The sequence below is a fragment of the Parasteatoda tepidariorum genome, chromosome X1 (assembly GCF_043381705.1).
Source record: "Parasteatoda tepidariorum isolate YZ-2023 chromosome X1, CAS_Ptep_4.0, whole genome shotgun sequence".
NCBI classification, from domain to species: Eukaryota; Metazoa; Arthropoda; class Arachnida; order Araneae; family Theridiidae; genus Parasteatoda; species Parasteatoda tepidariorum.
In genome coordinates, this window is record NC_092214.1 from 77,333,993 (window position 1) to 77,356,805 (window position 22,813).

A 22,813-nucleotide genomic window follows, 5' to 3' on the forward strand; every position below is an offset into this window, starting at 1 on the left:
AGGAATTAACTTAGCAAGAAGAAAACAAAAATATTGATAGTAGTGATCTCGAAGAAGAGCAAAAAGAACTTTCAATAGCGTTTGTAAAAAGGAGTTTGACCACTATAACTGAAATTATGGACCAATTTGTTGAAAATGATCCAAATTTTGACAGGAGTTCAAAAGCAAGACGGAGTGTTATAGATGCTTTATCCACTTATCAACAACTTCTAACAGAACGCAAAAGGAAAACACAAACTACATTAGATGCCTTCTTGACAAAAAGGCAGAAAATTGGAAACACAAAATAGACTGAATGAACTGACTGACTTAGAATTTTATTTGTTTTTACAAGCACATATATTCGTTTATATTGTTTTTATTTTTGTAAGAAATAAATGTTTGGTTTTATTTTTATTAAATTTAATACCTGACCAATTTTCTATCCATCTTCCCCTAACCCAATTATTTACATGTTAAGATAGCCTCGTTTAGCGCTGCTTCGCATTACGCTCTACTTTGATGGAACATATCCTACACGTTAAGCGGGGTCTTACTGTACATTTTTAATCTGAGCTCTAGTTTCCAAAGTGAATCACATGTTGAATTCATCAAAATTTTAAAGCAAACATCTCATCCATACTTCGTAGTACAGTTTTGTATTTTAGTATTAAAAGCATTTTCGTGCTTTTTATTTATCAAAATTTTACTTATTTTTCTCAATCCTTTTTTTTCTAAAAACTTGTTGATAAGTAATTTTTCCTTCTTTTTAACATATCTCTAAGTTCAGCGATGTTTACCTAACAAACAGGACTATTACGTTTCATGATTTATCTATTCTTCCTTTCATTTTACACTTAAGCTACGCTGTAGTATTTTAAATTAAATTCAACTAAAATTCACAGTTGATATGTTTAGACTTTTTCGTTACATTTTAGTAGGCACTTATTAGACATTTTCTTCTTTAAAAATGGATACAGTCAGAATTGCTGTAGACTATCAATAATCATGATTTATCATATTCATTATTTAAATAAATAATACAGTAGGGAACCGATTATCCGGAACGATCGGGACCATCGCTATTCCGGATAACTGATTTTTCCGGTTTTCTGAATCGCTACAAAAAGCCGTTTTTTTATTGTTAAACCCAACTAAAAAAAAATAAATAAATATTTGGAAAGAAAAAACGATGAAGTAATACACTAATGATTATTTCCAAAATGATGGTAAGGTAAACATCTTTAAAAAAAGAAAGAAAAATCCTAAAATCTTAAGAGGAAAAAAAAAATTTAAAAAAAAAAATTGCGGGAAAATGTATCGAATTTCGTTCCGGTTTTTTGGTTTTCCGGTTTTCTGATTTCCGGATAACGGGTTCTGTACTGTAATAACATTTTGCGAATAATAAAATGTAAAATTAAGGGAAATATTTTCTATTTAATATTGCTTTAAATTAATATTTATTTTTTAAAACTTGTTTTTTTTTTTTTTTAAATTTAATATAGTATTACTTACACAAAAATATTTTGCTTAATTTATTCGCTAAATATATTGAGAGTGATTTTATGAAAGTAAAGGCTTTATTTTGGCGAACATATGCTGGTAAGTAAAGTGAACTTCGCCGGTAAGTAAGGTTGCAACAAATATTTTAAATACCTCCTCTGCTCCACTCTTCTGAAGTTTTGTCCAGATGTGTAAGTGTGGAGGAGGTCAAAGGTTGTTATTCATCTCACAGTTTCCCCCTTTAGCACAATTTATGCTTGTTCGATAAAACAAGTAATTTTATTTCTGTTCTTTGATTCTTAGAAATCTCTGAAAGTACTCCCTACAGGGACTGCAGAACTCCTATTTTTCCTATTATCTCCTTGTCCCTGCTTTTTTTCCTGTTATCTCCTACTTTTTTTTATTTTTTAAAAATTATCTGTCATTTCTGCTATTCCCCCTTTGAACATAGTGACAGCCAAAGAAACTGGAATAATGACTCAAGGTCAAGTATTGCAACTGCACCCGTTTTTCAATCCATTCATTTTGAACGTGGTGTGAGGAGGGGGCAGAATTAGCATAAATTCTTTTTATTATGTCAGCTTCTGTGTCTGCTTGCCAATTTATGTTTAACTGGAGTGGAGGAGAAATAAAATCGCTCAGCTTAATGAGGAATAAGATTGTGATACACATGTTTTTCCTTCTGATTTCGATTAATGTTTTAGCAAAATGTTGAAACCCAAGTTAAACTCTTCTAGACAGTAATCGCATGCCAGAATCACGGCGATATCGGCGCAGAATTTTAGAGAGTTTTTTGCAGAAAGATTTTTCCTTTGGGAAGAAAAAAATTTTAAATTTCTTTTCTACAGAAATTTTCGAAAGATTTTTTTCTCTAGCGCATAAGAGGAGGGAAAAGAAATGCTTACGATTTTCCTCTTTTCATTTGAGAATAATGAAGTAAAAAAATTTGTTTTGTTTTTTTCTCCAGAAATTTTCGAAAGATTATTTTCATTTTCATCCAGAATTATATTCAAATGATGTCTTTCTTGCGCAGCGCATAGGAGGGAAAATAAATGCTCACGATTTTTCTTTTCTCATTTGAGAGTAATGAAGTAAAAAGTTGAGTTTTTCTTTTCTCTAGAAATTTTTGAAGAATTAATTATTTTTTTTCCCCATCCAGAATTATATTTGATCGATGTCTCTCTCGTGCATAGGAGGGAAAAGAAACGTTCGCGATTTTTCTCTTCTCGGTTGAGAATAATAAAGAATAATGAAGTAAAAATTTTTGTTTTTCTTTTCTCCTGAAATTTTTGATAGAATTTTTTTTCCATCCAGAATTATATTCAAGTTTTGTAAATGTTCGGGATTTTTCCATTTTCGTAATGAAGCAAAAAATGGAGTGGATGGTTTTGAGTCCTGGCGCAGACAACGACGAAGTAGAAGAAAGCGACGAGGAAGATGGAGCCATCTCCCCCCCCTTTTTTTTCTTCTTTTTTTCCAATTTACCTTTTCTGTTCATTTATATTAAGCCTGTATATATTTTTATTTCATTATTTTTTTTCTTATTAATCTTATGTATATTACTTTATTGTATTTTCTTTTTAAAATTTTTTCTAAATATTTTTTTTATTTGGGTTTGACAATAAAAAAAATGGCGCTTTGTAGGGATTCAGAAAACGGAAAAATCAGTTATCCAGAATAGCGATGGTCCCGATCGTTCTGGATAATCGGTTCTCTACTGTAGCAGTCATCAGTGCTGGCACTATAGCACTTTTCACTCGGGCGATACTGAAAACAGCGCTCTTAATTCAATTTCTGAAAAGAAATCTGAATTTTTAAAAAATACTAATATTTCCCCTTGAAATGTCTTACTGACGTAGTTGTTACAATGCTGTATAATTTTTTTTGAAATTTCGATATTTCTGCTAGAAAATTATAAAATCTATATCAGCCCTAAAGGTTGATTTAAGAAACACGAAGAAGACAAATAACAATTAACAATTTCAAGGTTAAAAAAGAAAGCTGTTCGTTAAATTAAAGAGAATATCAACTCCTATTCAAGAATAAATATCTATTACATGTAATATTTTTAATAATATATATTAATTTAAAAGCATAGAATTAAAATGTATTTTTTCGTGCTTTAGTAGACGCAGATAAATGCTTCAAAATCAATTGTTTCTGCGGTTTTATTTTTGATAGAAATTTTGCCAGAGTTTTTCTTGTGACATTGTAGACCTCAAGCTTTTAATTTTCTAAAAGAACATTCACCACTTGCTACAGCTAGTGGGTTTGGAAAAATATCTTAAGTTTTTTTTATGAATGAATATTATGAGGTCAAATGGAGACATATTATCTTAATCTTATTATTTCTTTCTTATAATTGTGCACGTTTAAATAATATATTAAAGATAGTTTCCCTTCAATAAATCAAATTTTGTTAAAAATTATTATAAACATTAAAATTTTTCGTTTTGTTGTTGTCAACTGTTGTAACATTTATAGGTTTCTAAACATTTGTATGCATTTATTAACGCATTCTCCTATTGGATCATTCCCTAAAATGCCTATCAATGATTCGCCAATTAACAAATTCACTGTTATTTATTGCTAATTCATTGTTAATACGCCTTTGATTAATCCACTTGTAATAAAATGCTTAGGAAATTAATACTGTAATATAAACTAAAAATGGCTGCTTATAAAATACAATTACAAAAGAATGGATCGTCATCATAGTGATAGAAAAATATTTATTATTGCTATCATGCAATTTTTGCGGAAGATTAAATATTCTCTATCCAGACTAATACAGGTTTATAAAATTATAAAGATAAATTAATAAGTAAAAACCTCCATGCAGCATAAATTACATAAACTAATAAGTAAAAACCTCCATGCAGCATAAATTATAACAATAAAACATTTAGATAAATCAAATGAAATAAGAACTTATTGATCCGCTTAGCAAAAATATTTGTAGAGAAAAGAAATCTTAAGTCTCCCAAAAATTTTTTTAATAACTATTTTAAATACATAACAAAGAAAAAATTGTGTAAAATATTTTAAGAATGAATTGCTATTTCTCATTTTTAACATAAATTTACTAAGATCTTGAAAATTATTGAATCTTTTCTAATTATCTCAAAAATTAACCTTTCTATCTTGTTTCTAAATCGAACCTTCAAAAATTCTGCTGAAATTTGGATGCAAAACTGAAATCAAAATTACATTGTGAGACATAGTAGTATTTTCGATATAATTAATAATTATATCAACAAATTTACATTATATTAAGAGAGCGTTTGACACACAGGTTATGCACAGTGTGTGAGAAAAAAAAGGAGCACTTTGAATAACTTTTGATTCACCTTACAAGTGCTCAATTTTAATAGTTTGAGGGGGTGATTTTAAATTTGCTAATTAGTGCAGAATATATTTTAAGTTACAAAATCGGATACAATAGAGTACCGTCTCTGAATCTTTTTTTTGATGAATTATGATGATTATGATTCCTGACCAAAGTATATGGGGTAGCTGCAATCTGGAATATATGGCTTTAACCGTCTGGTCAAGAGAGCGGTTGAAAGTTTGGATCCCTTAATATTAATTTTACGTATTGCGAATTTCGCCATAGTTTTAGAACTTAAATTTATTAAAAAAATTGCACATAATTGTAAAAAAAATCAATAAAAGCCAAAAATTTTGTTTTTATACTTATTTATTATTTTTTATTGTTTCATTTAATAATAGTCAAAAATAATTTTTAATACATATTTATTATTTTTTATTATTTCACTCAATAATAGTCAAAAATAATTTTGAATTGTGAGGCAGAAAATTTTTTATGTCAATTTAAAGAATGAAATTTTATATGGCAAAAAAAAAAAAAAAAAAAAAAAAAAAAAAAAATTTAAATAAATCTGTCAGATAGTTCATTTTAAATTGAATTTAAATATCTGGCTTTTTAAAATTTTGATTTCTAAAGAAATTTTTCAGAAATTAAAAAGAAAAAAACAAATATCTGAACAGTCTAAAATAATGAATGGCATATCGAGACATAGTGTTAAAAAAATCTGTCATTAGCACTGTTTTTTTTTTCTTTTATCTTTGATTAAAGAGTAAATCAATGACAAAAAAAAAATGTTCTGATTGCTCATCCAAATTCAGAAATGATGCTTCATTAAAAATAATTCTATGCACTATACACACAATATTGAACACACTAAATTAAAAAGAATGGATCTAGGACTAAATTAGAAGAGACCTAAAATCACATGGTTATTCTTTAAGGTTATTCCTTCCTCTTTTTGTGCCAGGCATTAATTCTTTGGGAATATTGGCATGAAGCTTAAATAAAACTTTTACACAGAGAACTTTTGACTATAAAGAAAGTTAATTCTAAGAATATATAATGAAAAAGTAAATCCTATAAATATACTTTTCAAACAAACAATATTTGAAAAAAGGAGGAAATTAATAATTTAATGACTGTAAACATCCATATCTATAATCCCTTAATAATGTACTTAATCATATAATCCCTAAAATCCCTTCCTCCAGCCCTGGCATTTATTTTAACCGTTGTAAAGTTACTTTCTAATATTTAAGTATTTCTATAATTCAAGTGTTATAGCTCTTTTCTACTATTATCATTTAAATAAAGTTTTCTAAAGTAGCAATACAGATTTAAAAAAAAAAAAATTTCTCTAAATTGATTCAAAAAATTGAAAAAAATAATAATAAAATAAAATTTAGTACAATCTTAGTATTCTGAATCTCTCCTGGAAAAATAATGGGAATGAAAGAGCATTTGACTGAAAATAAAAATAGTTTGAAAAATAAAAAAAAGTGGATGTTTATTCGCAAGTGCTGATTAAATTAATTTGGAATTTGTTTTGTTTAGGGTTAGTAAAAGAGCAATAATGAATAAATTCTTTTTTGAGTTAATCTGAATGATTACAAAATTTCATTTAAAAAAATGTGAACCTATCCATAGGTAGCTTTGATTTGAACTAATGGTATAGAAAAAGAATGGCAAAAATTTTAATTCATTCTTTCTTTAAATATTTTTTTTCTTTTAAAAGAAGGAAAGTTAATGTAGTTTTTTCGCTATGTCATAAATTTCTTTATACAATCTTTCTTTTTCTTCTTTTTTCTTTTAAACAAACTGTCTTGTAAAGTTAAACTTTATTTAATGGGAGATTTTGGACAAGTTGCATACAGTAGTTTTTTAGGCAAGTGTTACTATTTTTTATTGGATGTTAGTATTTCTTATTAACTTTTTTTATTAGGACCTCTCAGATAAAGTTGAGAATTCTTCATAATCAATTTCTATGAAATATATTTGTGTTGTATCAAAGGGAAAAAATTTTGCCTCTAGTCTAACTTTTTGACCCCTTCTACATAATATATTCCACAAATTATCTCATTTCATTCAGGTCTAAGAGAAATACTAGTGTTATAGACTACAGCATTGGTTCTCAACGGGGGCGATACCGCCCCCCTGGGGGCGGTGGGACTATGCTGAGAGGCGGTGAACTTGTTTTGGGCAGTAGGGGGGCGTTGGGTATGTTTTGGGCGGTAGGGGGGCGTTGAGCATGTTTTGTCATTCAAATTTAATTTTAAAATTTACAAATAAAATTATTAAATTAAGATTAATTTAATAAAAAAATTTATAATAAAGAAAAAAAGATTAAATGAATATAATAAATAAAGATTATCCTATACACTATTTGAAGCAGCAATAAAACGAACTTATACGACACCTAATCTTCGATCCGAACTTACACAGCTCAGCGCATGAGCAAGTAGTTTTTGCCTCTGACTCATTCAAACCATTTGGTGGAAATTGCAGTACATGCGCTTTCAGTATGAATATTTGATTGGACCCGTGTTTCTTATAATTGTTTTCGTTAGCTTTCTTTGCGGTTTTTTCCCCCAGTTTCGATTAGATCTCATAGTTTATTTGGCCAGGTACGTACGCAAATTAGTTCTTTATAGTATCATAAATTATTTATTAATTTTGAGAAATAGTTGATTTTCTTTCATCGTTTGTATTTTGCTGACACCAACAATGTCGGTTGACGAAAAGAAGTGTCATCAATGCAGTGTCACGTACTTGAAGTTGGGATTTGTTCAATTACTGTTGAACTCTCAATTACCTATGTGTTTACTTTGTAATAAAGTTTTATCTAATGAGGTAAGGAAATCTTACTGTTAGCAAGAGCATTTGCAAAAAACTAGATATAGATTTGTCATTTTTTACGAACGTGTTTTTTCACGTTTCTGAAGGCACCTTCGGTCTCAGGGTTACTAGTAACGTCATCAAAAAAATGCGACGATGGTTTGATCCCTTCTTATAATATATCAAAATTTGTTGCTAAGTCTGGGAAAGCTCAAACCATCGGAGTAGAGTTGATACTGCCGGTTGTCAAGGAAGTTTTAGAAACAGTTTTACATCATCCAATGTAATAAAAAACTATCCCATAAGCAACGATTCAGTGCGGCGACGAAATGATGAGATGGGTGAAGACGTTGAAATTTCTTTATGCAAACTTTTGATGTCCAACAAATTTTCCCTTCAAGTTGATGAATCTACCTTGCCAGATAATGCAGGCTTTACTGTAGGCATAGATCCGGTTTGTAAAGGAAGGGAAAATTATTCAAGATATGCTTTTTGCAAGAAGCTTGATTGTAGATATCAAAAGTAAATCTATTTTTAGTACTGTCAAAGATTATTTTAAAGAGAAAAACATTCCTCTTGCGAATATTATGTCCATTCCCACCGATAGGCTCCTGCAATGGTGGGTCGACATCGTGAGTTTATCGCCCTTTTGGAAAGGGAGGTACCAGATATTTTAGCTGTTCACTGCGTGATTCACAGACAGTATTTAGTAAGAAAAAATCTCAGTGACTGTTTGCATCAATCATTGCAATATGCCGTATCTGCTGTGAATAAAATTCACAGTAATGCTCTCTAAGATTAATTATTTAGACAACTGTGTAAGAAAAACGATGAAGAATTCGATCGCTTGCAATATACACCGAGATTCACTGACCTTCCAAAAGCTTCTGTCTCAATAGGTATTAGAATCTTTTCGACTCTGTGCTTGAGTTCCTTGAAAACAGAAATGTAGCTCTAAGAGACAGATTGCTAGAATTTAAGAAAGGCTTTGGCTGATTTATCTGAAAAATTTAATGGCATTAATTTACAACTTCAAGGCGACGAGTTCAATTCGATCCCTACAAAATAAGTTATTTTCGCCTTTCTAAAAAAACTGATTTTGTTTTAGCAGAATTTTGGTTGGAATGAGTTCAGCCATGCAGGCAAAATTCTCTCTGATGATGCACATGCACAAGAATATTGTCAACACCTTGACTCTTTGCACATGGACTTTTCTGACCATTTTAAAGATGTTTTGTTCCCTCGAAGTCCCTCAATGGGTTTTATGAACCCTTTTGTAAATATTGAAACAGCACAGGTTCAGATTTACGAGGAATTGGTCGAACTTTTAACTAATGAAACTTTGAAATGGTGATTGTCTCACAGAATTTTTACTTAACTCTAAAAAGACTGAAATACCTATATTGCTCAAAAGCAGTTAAAATGACTGCATAGAATAACTAATGAATAAAGAAAGCATAACTAATGTATAAAGAAATTTGTTTAAAATAAAATTTAATATTTTTGTTATTATTTTCAGTTATATAACAAGTTATTTGTAAATATTAACAATAAAAAAATTATATGTTGTACAAAAAGTCACAAAATTCTAAGAAATTGTGTTATCATTGTTTTTCTAATTGAAATTAAAAAGCAGTCAAAATGACTTCCATGGGCAATCTTGTGTTAAAGGTACCAGTCGTCTCTATCTTGGACTGTAGACTATCGTTAAAAATTTTTTAATTGCCTTCCTTGCCTCTTAACTTGTCGAATGTGGATTCAGTGCTGTTACGGATCTTGTCACAAAAAGAAGAAATCGACTCGAAATTGTGCAAATGTGGGTATTTGCATCTTCATCTCACTAAAAGTATTGAACCGAGCATTAAGGAATTGGTTCTGAACCATTAAGTACAATCATCCCACTAACATAGTTACTTGATACTACTTCCTTGTAAAAAGTAGTTTCGTTGATACTACTTTTTAGTGTAACAAAATTATTTTGGGTGTTATTTTAATTATCTAATTTAGAATAAATTATTCTTTTTAAGCATAGGCTTCTTAGTTGTATTTTTTTTTTCATTAAACGTATTTATTTTGATCATAACAAATAGACGGCGATTACCTGCCATGAGAAAATTATCGAGTTAATTTATTATTTTTTAAAGAACCAAACAAATTCAAAGGGTAAAAAAATGGCTTAAAAAATTTGCCTCTTATAATTCAGTACACATCCCTCCGTCCCCATGCTCAAAATAACAGGATTTTTATAAAGGGGGGCGTTGAAATATTTTTTGCTCCTTAAGGGGGCGGCAACGTTAAAAAGGTTGAGAACCTATGGACTACAGCTTAGGGAGAGAAAAAAATCAAATATGTTATTTTAATATTTTCTAGTAATAGTATGCTGCTATAATTTATTGTATTTGTTCAATAGTTGGTTTCTATATCATTATATTTTTAATGTAATGTACGTCAAAGTAATTTAAATTAGCTTTTTAATATTAAAGTTCTTATAAATGTAAGAAATAGAATCATGAGTCCAAATAATTCAGTTTCTTTAATGATTTCAATTTTCAAATGAATTAGAAGACTAAGTTAGGACTACAAATAATTACTTAATTTATTTGTCACAGAAAATAATTAAACATATATTTTATTTAAAACTATGTTATAGAATAAATGTTTATTTTGAAGAAAAATATTCTTAGTTATCCTTCAGCTATGTAATACATTTTATCTAAATGACCCCATATTTTTTAATAAAAAAAATGTACACTCACAGTCCCTTTCATTCTAGAAAAGACTGTCTTGGCTTCTACCAGCACTTTTTACCTATGAATAAACTATTTTCATAACTATGTTGTTTTTACCAGAGTAATGCATTTGAAAACAAACTTTTAATTAAAGCAAAGTTATTGTGAGTGTTGTTTAAAATGCTTCTTTATCAAAGGGGAAAGATGATATAACTGGTGAAAGTTTAGTTCAAAGGGATGATGATAAACCAGATGTTGTGCTGGCTCGACTTTCTAACTACCGAAAGGAGAATTCACCTGTACTAGAATATTACAGGTACCATATTTTTAGATAAATATAAATTCCATTATAAAACTTACTGAAAGGCATTTTATGACTTAAGAAATGTAGGCAATGACAACATTATGCATTATAGGTAATGTAAACAATTTCCCCATCATGTTATTAAAAACACAATTTTTTTTTTGTAAATGTTTTATTTGGTTTCTTGCACATTGTGAAAATGAGTGAGAAAAAAAGAACTTTCAATATGAAGCAGAAGATTTTATATATATTATGTTAGTGATAGATGAAAGAAATCAATAAATTATATTTTTAAATCTAACTTAAGGGAGTAAAATTTATTTTTACAGGTTGTTTCACATTTATTACATTCAATTCTCGATATATATCATTTATATTCTTTGATGTTTGTTTTAGTGATTTGTTTTTTAATATCATCAGAAATGTCTTTTACTTTTTTATTGGTTAATATGACTTTCGGTTTATACGAAATGATTTTTGCTACTCTTTGACTTTATTTTAACAAGGTTTGACTGTACATTAATTTTTATTAGCATTGACTGTACAAATAGCAACAAAAACCGGATTCTTAAAGATAATAACATTATAATGATTATGTTTAAGATTTCTCTGAAAATACATATTTATTCATAAATATATATATATATATATATTGAGTGTACTAAGAAAAAAATTAACACCCTGAAAAACTTTATATGTATTGATCGAATTTTAATGTACTAAAATACAAGCTTAAGGATTTGAGGGTTAGATCTTAAATATATTAATTAACTAGTTCAGACAGTATTTTAAGTTGCAAAGATTAAGAGACAAAACTAATTCTCTCTCAACAAACTTACCATTTTTCCCTACAGATTCAGAGTTTTGATCTTTATGTCATAGGTAGCTGCAATCTTGAAAATATGCTTATTATATAATAAACATTATAACTTGACAAAGCATTAACTCCTATAACATGACTAAGTAGTACAGTAGGGAACCGATTATCCGGAACGATCGGGACCATCGCTATTCCGGGTAACTGATTTTTCCGGTTTTCTGAATCGCTACAAAAAGCAGTTTTCTTTTATTGTTAAACCCAACTAAAAAAAAAATTATTTGGAAATAATCNTATGATTTTGATTATTTCCAAAATGATGGTAAGGTAAACATCTTTAAAAAAAGAAAGGAAAATCCTAAAATCTTACGAGGAAAATTTTTTTTTTTTTTTAAAATGGCGGAAAAATTTATCGAATTTCGTTCCGGTTTTTTAGTTTTCCGGTTTACTGATTTCAGGATAACAGGTTCTGTACTGTATAACATATTTTGCCACGCTCATATCTGTGGAACTATGTTAGCAAATCAGAAATGTAATTTATAAAATTACAAATCTTCTCTATTGAAAAATAATTCTATTCAAAAAACGAATTTTTATAACTAATTTTTATTATTTAAATTAATATTTAAATATCTTTTTGTTAAAATTTAAGGTGTTAAAATTTTTGCTGAATTTTAGATTACGTAATTTACATAACAAACACAGGTCTTACTAATTTTGCAAAGGTGTGGAAAACTACATACATAATTGTTGAAAATATTGATGATTATGCCTAATCAGTCTAATCTAAGTTCATACGTAATTTACATAACAAACACAGGTCTTACTAATTTTGCAAAGGTGTGGAAAACTACATACATAATTGTTGAAAATATTGATAATTATGCCTAATCAGTCTAATCTAAGTTCATACTACTCATTTTCTCATTCTTCATGATATAATCACAAACTAATAGTTAGTGACATTTTTCTGGTAATTACGTACCTCGTTGCAATTTAATTAACTTTCCGTCATAGTGAAAGATTGTTATGACTAAATTTTTTCATGTCTGATGGTCAAAATACTTAAGTGCTGGCTATAGTGCAGAAAAAAAGGCTATAGTGCAGAAATATGCTTTATGTAGGAGGAGAATAGTTTATATCAAATTGTTAACATTTGTTGATGTAATCCTGTCGTGCATCACTCAGTATATATAAAAGCTGATAAAATCAAAAAAAAATTTTTTCCTGAATTTTTTAATACTACTTTAAATTGTACGGTTGATATGCTATTGTTTGTTACGCTTAATTTATGATTTGAAAAAGTGAAATGAATTAAAATATCATTATTAGTTCAATTCATACAGATTGTTAGATGAATTTAATCTAATTATCACAATTATCTAAATAGCAAATTATCTAAATTTTTCCAAATTATTCGTCAGTTATTGTGCGGCTAAAAGCAGCCTCATCAGATAACCTCCAGATCTGGTGTGAAATTATAAGAAATGCGTTTAGTTTGATATTCACTATACCAGGATTTCTGTGGTCAGGAAAAAATTCGAATATGTTAAAGGTTTTCTCATGGCACTTATGGCATTAATTTTTAAAATACATAATTTGAAAGCTTAAATTATGTATTTTAACATAATTGTCTGCTTTACACTTCTAAACTATTTAAATTATTTATAACTAATAATTTGGAATTTAAAAAATAATTTTGAGCTGATTTGTCAAGCATCTGCACTCAATGTTTGGTGATTTTTTTTTCTCGACAACCTTTTTTGGCCTATTCCTATTAGCACCACTTTTGTCACATGCCAAAAATGCGATCATGCATTGTGACCCTAATAAATTCGAAGTTCATTTGCCTTACAGTCATTGTTTAACACAAAACATGCATTTCATAAATAGCTGCAGATCTGTAACAAACGTTAGCTCCCAGGTAACTATTTCGTTACATGCATGCACCAATGTTAAAATAAAAATCAAGTATTGCAACAGTACAAAATTCGAAGGTTACTTGTATTACTGTCAATTTTAAGCAACAGCTAGGTATGACGGGCAATGGTACTTAACCTGAAAAAAAATGTCACTAACTTAACTATTAAATTAAAATATAACCTACTTCACAGGCATTTATTAACACAAAATTATAGTTCATAAATGAAAAATACTGCAGATCTATATCAAATCATTACATCTAGACTACAGTTTTGTAAGCATTTGCACACATTTTCAGTAAATGTAATGTTTCACGCTCTCTCTCTCTTTTTTAACATTCCATAAACAAAACAATCCACAAATCAATATTAAAATATAGGCAACAGTTTTATTATCAACAATTGTTACCAGTTTGTTAAAATTAACCACAAAAAAAAACAGAATATCCCTTAGAAATTAAGCGTATAAAAACCCACCTAAAAGTGAAAGATTATTCCACTTTCACAGCTATAAATCTTCTAATTGATGACATCATCGATAACAATCCAAGAATATCCAATATTACAAACACACACAAAATTTACCAAAAATAGATACTATAAGGAAAATTAGGAATAAAAAATAGATATTATAAGGTCATATTCCATTTCCAACTCTTCAAAAAACTATTAAAAAAATCATGTAATGCCCCTATCCCCATTAAAGTCTAAATACACTAAAATATCCTTAATTGTAACAAAAGCATAAAATATATACATCTTTTCCTAATAAAAACTTCTTAAAAATATATACATCTTTTCCTAATAAAAACTTCTTAATCTACTAAATCTTAATTCAACTTCTAATCATGCCTAGATCATTAATAACTCACTTTGAAAAATCACAACCAACTAACATGCTAACTCAAATTAAAAGGTAACTTTGACTAAAAACCCAATTGCACCCACCAAATTATTCATTCTGCAGAAGAAAAAAAACTACTCAAAATTCAATCTTAAAACCGAAATGCAATAAATAAATTTCCATAGAAAATGTTATGTACAAAAGCAAAGCACCAATAAATCATTCAACACGTCATTACTCTTTCTTATTTTCCCATCCAAATAGAAGATAGTCATAATCATTATTACAATGTCAAATATCCGCTTCCTATACATTCTCCCAGAATTTCATTAACTTCTCTGTGATAATTATAGGGTTGTTCGGAAAGTAATTTCGTTTTTGGAGGGGAAATGAAAGGGAATTTTCGTATAATGAATAAATATTTTAGTAAATTATTTATTGGCCATTCTGGCCATTAGAAAATTATTTATTGGCCAGTAATGATGCTGTTCTGATCCAACACCTTTTGCCATCTTTCTGGTAGTAGCATGATTCCACGCTCATAAAAGTTTTGGTTCTTGCTGGCAAAAAACTCATCCAGGTGATTTTTGACCTTTTCATTTGAAGTAAAGGTTTTACAGTCCAAAAAATTTTGTACAACAAATAACAAATAATGCACATTCGGAACAAATAATAATCCGAATGTGCCAGATCTGGAGATTATGTTGGGTGTGACAGTGTATCCCATTCAAGCTGTAAAAGCTTTTGGGGAGTGATCAAACTTGTATGAGGCCTCGCATTATCTTGGTAGAACACTATACCTTTTTTGTTGATTAATTCTAACCTTTTCTGTTGAAGAGCATCATTCAGTTTGTCCAGTTGACGACAGTAGACTTCCGAATTAAGTGTTGTGTTACCCGGTAAAAGCTCAAAAAGACTATACCTTTAAAATCCCACCAAACAGACAGCATCACCTTTTTTTAATGGATATTGGCTTTCGAAATGCTTTGAGCCAGTTCATCTTTGTTCATTCGTTTGACATTGCTATAGACAACCCATTTTTCATCCCCAGTAATGATGCTCTTCAAAAATGGATCATTTTCGTGACATTTGAGAGGCGAATCACAGACGTCAACGTGACGGCACAAATTTCACTCCGTCAGAACATGGGAAACCCATATATCGCGCTTCGAGGTTAAACCCAGGCCTTTCAAGTAGCTCCGTGTTTCAAGTGGTCATAAACAGTTGAATTCGATAAATTTAACCTCTTACCGATCTCACGTGTTGTGTTATTCGCCGTTTTGCATCGACTAATGCCTTTATCATGTCTTTATCAGTGGGCCTTCCAGAACATGGTGCATCTTCGACATCAAAATTGCCGGATCGAAATTTTGCAAACCAATTCTGTCACTGGCGTACTGTCAACACATCTTTTCCATACACATCAGTGAATTTCTTTCTGGTATGAACAGCATTTTTACCTTTTCTATAGTAAAAAAGTAAAATATGACGAAAATGCTGTTTATTGCTCTCCATATTTAAAAGGGCACCAACCAAAAACTACTGTGTTGAATTAATTGAACTTTTTCACTCACAAGCCTTGCTATATCAGCTCTCAAAACATATAATGATAATGCGGCTTAAGTGTGAAGTTAGGTTCGAAAAAATACAATTAAATTCTCTGTCGGAAAAACGAAATTACTTTCCGAACAACCCGATACAATATAACTCAAGCTAGATTATTATCAGCTTGGCCAGAGAAAAAATCTGCAAACATCGGGTGCAGATGCCTAAAAAATCAGTTCCGATGTTTTTTTGTATTGAATTATCTTGAGATTAGAAAGTTCTAAAGTTATATGAAAAAACATTTAATTTACTTAGCAATAGAAATATGCAAAATGGCAAAATACGTATTATGTAAAATGAACATTAAGGGGTCAGACTTCCAACCAATCTATTGACTAAGCTTTTGAGACCATATCTTTTGATTGCAGCTATAAGTGAAATTATGAAGGTCAAAAATCCAAATCTGTAGAAGAAAGTGTGTTTATTCAGAGAAACTATATTTTTTCATTTGATTTTGTAACTTAAAATATGATCCACAACCAGGTTATTTTTTTTGTGCGCACAGTATTTAACTTCTTTAAAGCTCATAGAACTTATTGATAGTAGAATGCTGAAGCCTGTTTGATAAAATATTTCTTTTTTTTTTCATTTCGATCCAGGAAGAAAATGCTTTTACAAGAATTTACTGGCAAAGAGTCTAATGAAATATGGCCCCGAATCAAGTTATATCTTGAAAAAATTATGAAAGATGCTACATAGTGTGATTACTTTCTCTGTGGAACATATTTTTGGACTGTCGGGAGTTTTTTGGGGTTATTTTTTTTATGTATATTACTACTAGGTATTGTGATTTATTTCATCCCTCATAATTACTTCAGAAATACTATTTAAAAAGTTATTTAATTGAGGGGAAGAAATGCATTATCTTTAGTTTATTCAATCTTTCAAGTCTTGTAAATGCTTTTTTAATATCAATAAGATCTATTTAATTTTACATGCAATGTTATGAAATTAACTTTTTTTTAACGCATTGTAATTTTGAATATCTATATGCATTGGTTTAGTAAGCCTTGATGCACCACAAAATTAATGTTTTAATTGGTTTAGCAGTATTATTTTAAAATGATCAATTTTTATTTTACTCTAATTTAATTTATTCTATTTTATTCCAATTCGATGACATAATAAAACTTTTAATTTATGTTTTAACCGTTTGAGTGCTGAAGAGTTTTCTTATATATATGCTAATAATGCAGAATGAAATGCGTAGTCATTTTTTTTGGCGAACAATAGAAATGGTTATAATTAACACTAATTATTATGTAACAAGTAATTTTTACCAACAAAAATATTTTTTATTCTTATTAAATTTTTGGTACAAAACAAGAGAATCGATATCACGCTTTTCCGCATTTTCGGCACATAACAAGCGAAGCGCGATAGCACTTCGCCTCACTCGAACGGTTAATCTTACAATACAAGTGTTAATGTTGGTAATTTAAAAGTTTTCATTTGGTTGATTATGTGATAAAGAATCATTGTGCTTACATTACTTGACATTTTTACATTACATTATATACACACACTACTGTTTTATACTTCTTTTTTAATCCTTATTTATTGCTTAAATAATGTATTATGAACATGAACACCATGACAGTATATAAAGCTTTTTTAAATTTATTTTTTTAAACCAGCAATATATTATTTTAAAAAGGAACAAATGTTTATATTTATGGTAAGCTTTATGATGTTTGTAGAATGTTACTAAGATTACATGACTCTAAGAGTAATTTTTTTTTATTCATTTGGTATTAGATAAGTATTTTAAACTATCATTTTTAAAGATAGTTGTGTGATTCATTGTAGGGTTGATACAACTGAGCATTGTACTTACATTATATATATATATATGAANATATATATATATATATATATATTTGAGAGTGTTATACAAATAATTACTTTTATATTTACCTATCATTTAAGATTATTATCTTGTGTTTTGTGGTTCAGAAAACATTTTTCTTCTAGGAATCTACATTGGTTTTTTGCCTTTATCAGATTTAGTTCAGTTGTGTTTCATAGTCAAATTAAGTTGTATTTCTAGATACAATATAGAAATACAACATAGAAACACAAATTGAATATACCATAGTATAATGCTTATAAAATTTTAAGCTGCTTATATTTTTAATTGCTGTGATCATCTAAAAAGGCCTTACATCTATTGAACTTATGTACTTATATAGTTTATGTACTTATGTCTTTATAATTATTTATGATAAAAAAATCACACACATGTATTAATTAATTTATTCAACATTGTCTTATGTTATATACAATCAGTTTTATTTATTTTTGTTTATTTATCGAACATTTAAATATCATTTGCTAGTTTTATAGTCAGAACTTCCGTTTTTCACACATTCCATATCAAAGTGCTTTGAAAAAAAAATCTTTGGTTATTTTAAGTTAAAAGTGAACATTTGTTAAAAATGAACATTTGAATTGAAAATGAACATTTAAATTAAAAGTGAACTTTAAAACATTTAAAATCTAACTGAAAATGAGCATAGGAGTTAATAACAATTAAAAGTAGTATTAGATAATAATCAGATTGATAAAATATATTTTCTAAAGTGGTTGTAATAATGAAACATTATTAGTAGATCCCAAGTTAAATTGTTGTTAGTATTAAGTTAATATTTAAATGCATATCTCACGAGCAAATCATTTTATCGTCTCAACAGTGTTAAATATAAGTCATGTCATGTTTAGCTAGTTTGCTGTATTTTCCAAAAATCTATTGTGATATTTTTAGATTATATAGTAAAACTGTATTAATATAAAAAGAAAGCAATTTGTTGGAAATCAGGAAGTTAGTGCAATATTAAAAGAAACATGAAATAAATTATGCGTGTATTTAATGTATTGCATGTTTATATTACTGATTTTTTTATTATCTCATCGTAAATCAATTTAATGGTATTTTTGTACATACAATTTGAATTGTGCCAAAAAATTTTTTTTATTAATTTTAATTTATTTTGTTTTCTTAAGATTACAGAAGCTGCTTGCTGTAAATCAACAAAATTTAAATATTATTAAAATGTAGTTAAAACAATATGGTAGAAAAATACTTTTTGTTTTTTTTTATGCTTTTTGTTTAAATTTAGCAATCGTTTATGACCTTTGAATGAAGAGAGCTTTACGTTTCAAATAAAAAAATTGTCGAATTTTTAATTCAATGTCAATCTTTTTAATTTGGCGAGAGGCATGAAACCCCTATTCTGGCTTTCTTAACCTGATTTAATTTAACATAATTATATTTTATTTGAGCATATATAGCAAGGGTTATAAGGTTTTATGTTGGTCCTAACTTTAAATATCAACACTTAGCAGTCTACTCAATTAAAATAGGAATCGTAACCTTTTCTCTATAAAAATTAAGATACTAATATTGTTTTACTCTCTGTATATCTTTCATAGTCTGCTACAACATATTTTTCTTCCTTGCTTAAATACATGCTTGTGTAATAAAAAAATATTTTTGGCGTTTGAGTTTTCTCAGAGCTTAGTATTTTAAAATTAATGTTTCTGACATCAGTGTTTTCTGATCTGGGAATTCAAAATTTTTGTCATTAGCTGTGTGATTATAACATGACACATAATAATCTTTACAACTTTTCTGCATGTTATGTCATTCTGATTTTTATCTCCTGTTCAGAGAATAGGTCTGTAAATACCTTTTTTTTTATAATTTCTTTGCAATAAAAGTATATGAGCATGATTTTTGACTACTCACTGCAATTAAATACCTTTTATATTGTAAACTTTAATGTAAGCAAGCCTTTAATGGCATATTTTTATGACTAACAAATATTTTTAAGTCCATAAAATGTTGCATGTGATCAAATTTTGTCTTATGGATGAAAGTTCAAAAGCATAATAGTGATATATTTAGTTGTATTATCTTGTTTCTAAATTTTATATATGTATTAAACTGCTAATAAATTATTTTTATATTCAAATATCTTTGTCTAATATCTTAAATATTGTAATGGTATTACTAGAATTCTGCTTAGTTTTCTAAGATTAGTGAAAGTAAGAAAAGCAAAAATAATGCAGAGTCAAGGTGGCAATGATGATACTAGTTTATAGCAGGGTTCGTGATTTTTTTGATTTTTTTAAAAAAAATAAAAGGAATCAGATTTTTTTGATTTAAATCGGATTTTTTTGATTTAAATCAGATTTTTTTGATTTTTATTCAAATACACTGTAAGAACTTTAATTCATGATTAAAAAAAATTATAAATGTTTAATCAAATTAACTTAATATTAAAACTATGTTGTAACAATATTTTAGAAGCTCTAACTAAAATAATTTTTCATTATAATACATGGCTTTGAAAGAAATGCATGATTAAAATTTAAAGACTAGATTAAATAGAGAATTTAAAGAATACTTCAGGGGTCTGTCTGGATTTTTCTGAGAGTTACCTATGTTGCGAAAATTAAAAATTATATTAAAAAATCAACACAAATTTTTTCCTAAAGTTGAATTTGTAAAGGTACCGTTAAACGGTAGTAAATTTGGCTTGGACAGACCCGTGCACTTTAACTATTAAAACAAAGTTTCAGTTAGCAAACCATAACTTTAATTTAAAATTGTGATTTCTTTTTTTTCCTCTTGATTTTTAAAATGACAAAATAAATGTAGCAGACTGTGTTTATAAATGTAGTCATTCATCAAATAATAAATAAATATTTAATCTATATATTTTTATATTAAAATATTCATTTTTAATTCTATATCAAAATAGATAAGTTAAGCTAAAAAAAAAAGTTAGAAAATCTATCTACTCATTGGAATTTTTTTTCACAAAATTTCTTTACAGAAAATCTGATAATGTCAAAGATACTGTAAACAAATTATGAGAAAAAAATACCAGTTAATAACCCTACTGCATCAAATAGACTTTGAAAGAGTTTGAAAGGGAAGAATGACACTATATTTGGAAAAATACATCTGAATTCATCAGCCCTCTTTTTTTCTTTTTCTGTTTTTGGCATATTAGGGTAATTTCTTTTTAACATAACCTCAAGCTTCAGAAATACACATTTTCCACCAATAAAATATGATGTAGATTTTAATTCACGCTTTTTCATTCAAAAGGTAGAATTTTAATTAACATTATTTGTATTATTTTTTGAAAAATATTCATGTTTATTAATTACTTTCTACAGCTATGCAAGTCTATATTAAGACAGCATTAAATGTTTACTTTAATCTGTACTTTCAATCTCAAGAATCAAAACATTTTTAAAAATGTAATTTCAAATGTGTTGGAATTGAACACACACCAAAAAAGTAATTTCATTAACTAAAATTAATTAATGCAGCAATTTATTTAAATTAAATTTTAATACTAAGAAAAGAAAATAATAAAAGTATCAAAAATTTAAAACACTGCTTTTTGACTTTTAAAAGCAATATATATAGCTAAAATTTTTTTTTTGATTTAAATCAATGATTTTTTTTAAAAAAATCATTTGATTTAAATCAAGCTGATTTAAATCAACAAACCCTGGTTTGTAGTATCAAATCATTGATTTTTAACTCCAGCAATGTTGCTTAATTATTTTAAAAGTTTCCTACATTGTTCTTATTTCAGTAAGTAACTCACCTGTCTTTAAAATAAAGGTAATTTTGAGTTTTAATGTATGAAGCAAAAATCTATGGGACAAAAATTTTATGTATTTTTTATAATTCTCTGTCTAAAATAATAGACATGTATTTAATATTTTTTCTAAAATTAAGTTTTTTTTAGAAGAAGAAATTTTTCTTTTTGAATATTTCAAAAATATGTAAATATAAATGTTTTAACCAACTTCTTATTAATGAGCTAATCTAATTTAACATTGTATGTTAAGGTAGTTCATGTTTTTGATTTTAGAATATTTTTTTAAGTGGTTCCCAGGGCATTCCATTTTTTTCGTAGCCTTTTGGCCTGTAGAGCCTATTTCTGGTGTAGGATTAGCTTAAGATTCGAATCCTAGTTAACTTATTTTTTATGGATCTAACAGGAATGAACAACTGAGTTGTTTACAACCAGCTGTCCAGGCTGGAGGTTGAATGTGACAATTTTACAGTTAGACACATTGATTACTACATCTAAGTGGCCATGCATATTTTCAAAATACTAACTACCATAAATAAATTTACTTCCCTGTTTAATAATAATATTAATACTGTTAAATGAAAAAGAATGGATTCATGTAAAAAAATTGGCCTTACATAAAATATTGTAATATAAAATCAGGGATGTGATTCTTCTGCGGATTTCAACTTTTTTTTCAGATTTTTCCCGCTAATTTCAGCAAAAAAAAATTTTGAACAAATTAAAATATTTTATTTTTTAAAATATTTTCCGTGAAGCGAAAGTATTGAAGTCTTCAATCCTCCCTCTGAAGTTTTTCTAAAAATCATTTCCTTGAGATAAAACTGGTTGACCTTTACACAGGAATGAGATTTTTCCGCTTTTGCCTCTCGAATTTCAGCCTTTTTATCAAAAACTCTTGATTCTCTAAGAGTTTCGGATTTTTTTTTTTTTTAAAGTTCAGTCGTTAAAATAAAATAATTATATTTATTTACGATTTTCAAAGATGAACAGAAAATTCAATACTGCATCCTAGCTGCTAACCCTTCTGCATTTTTACTTATTTTCTCCGCTTTTACACTGAAAATAAAATTTTCCGTATTTTTATCCGTTCGCCGGATAACTCGTATTTTCGTAATTCAGACGTCGCTGCTTCCTATTTTCTGGAGTGAAAGCAAACAAAAAAGTAGAAGTGGATTTGCAGTGAAGATATTTATTTGCTCATTCAATTAATCTTGTACATTTTTATTTATTATGTCTAAATAAAAACAATACAAATAAGCCTTTTAGAAATCCCAAGTCCAGACTTTGCAAATATCTCGATTCTTTTCCACGCGATTT

The 22,813-nt window shown here is 28.0% G+C and overlaps 1 protein-coding gene across 2 annotated transcripts in view; it reads left to right on the forward strand.

Moving 5' to 3' along the window:
* Nucleotides 1–19,843, forward strand: part of LOC107437475 (Adenylate kinase 3) — a 35,923-nt gene extending 16,080 nt beyond the window's left edge. For both annotated transcript variants that reach the window (XM_071187590.1, XM_016049490.3), the window contains exons 4-5: nt 10,575–10,693; nt 16,469–19,843. In XM_071187590.1, coding sequence (XP_071043691.1) covers nt 10,575–10,693; nt 16,469–16,568 — 219 coding nt within the window. In that variant the 3' untranslated portion in view covers nt 16,569–19,843. The remainder of the gene's footprint in view (nt 1–10,574; nt 10,694–16,468) is intronic.
* The last annotated feature ends 2,970 nt before the right edge of the window (nt 19,844–22,813 follow it).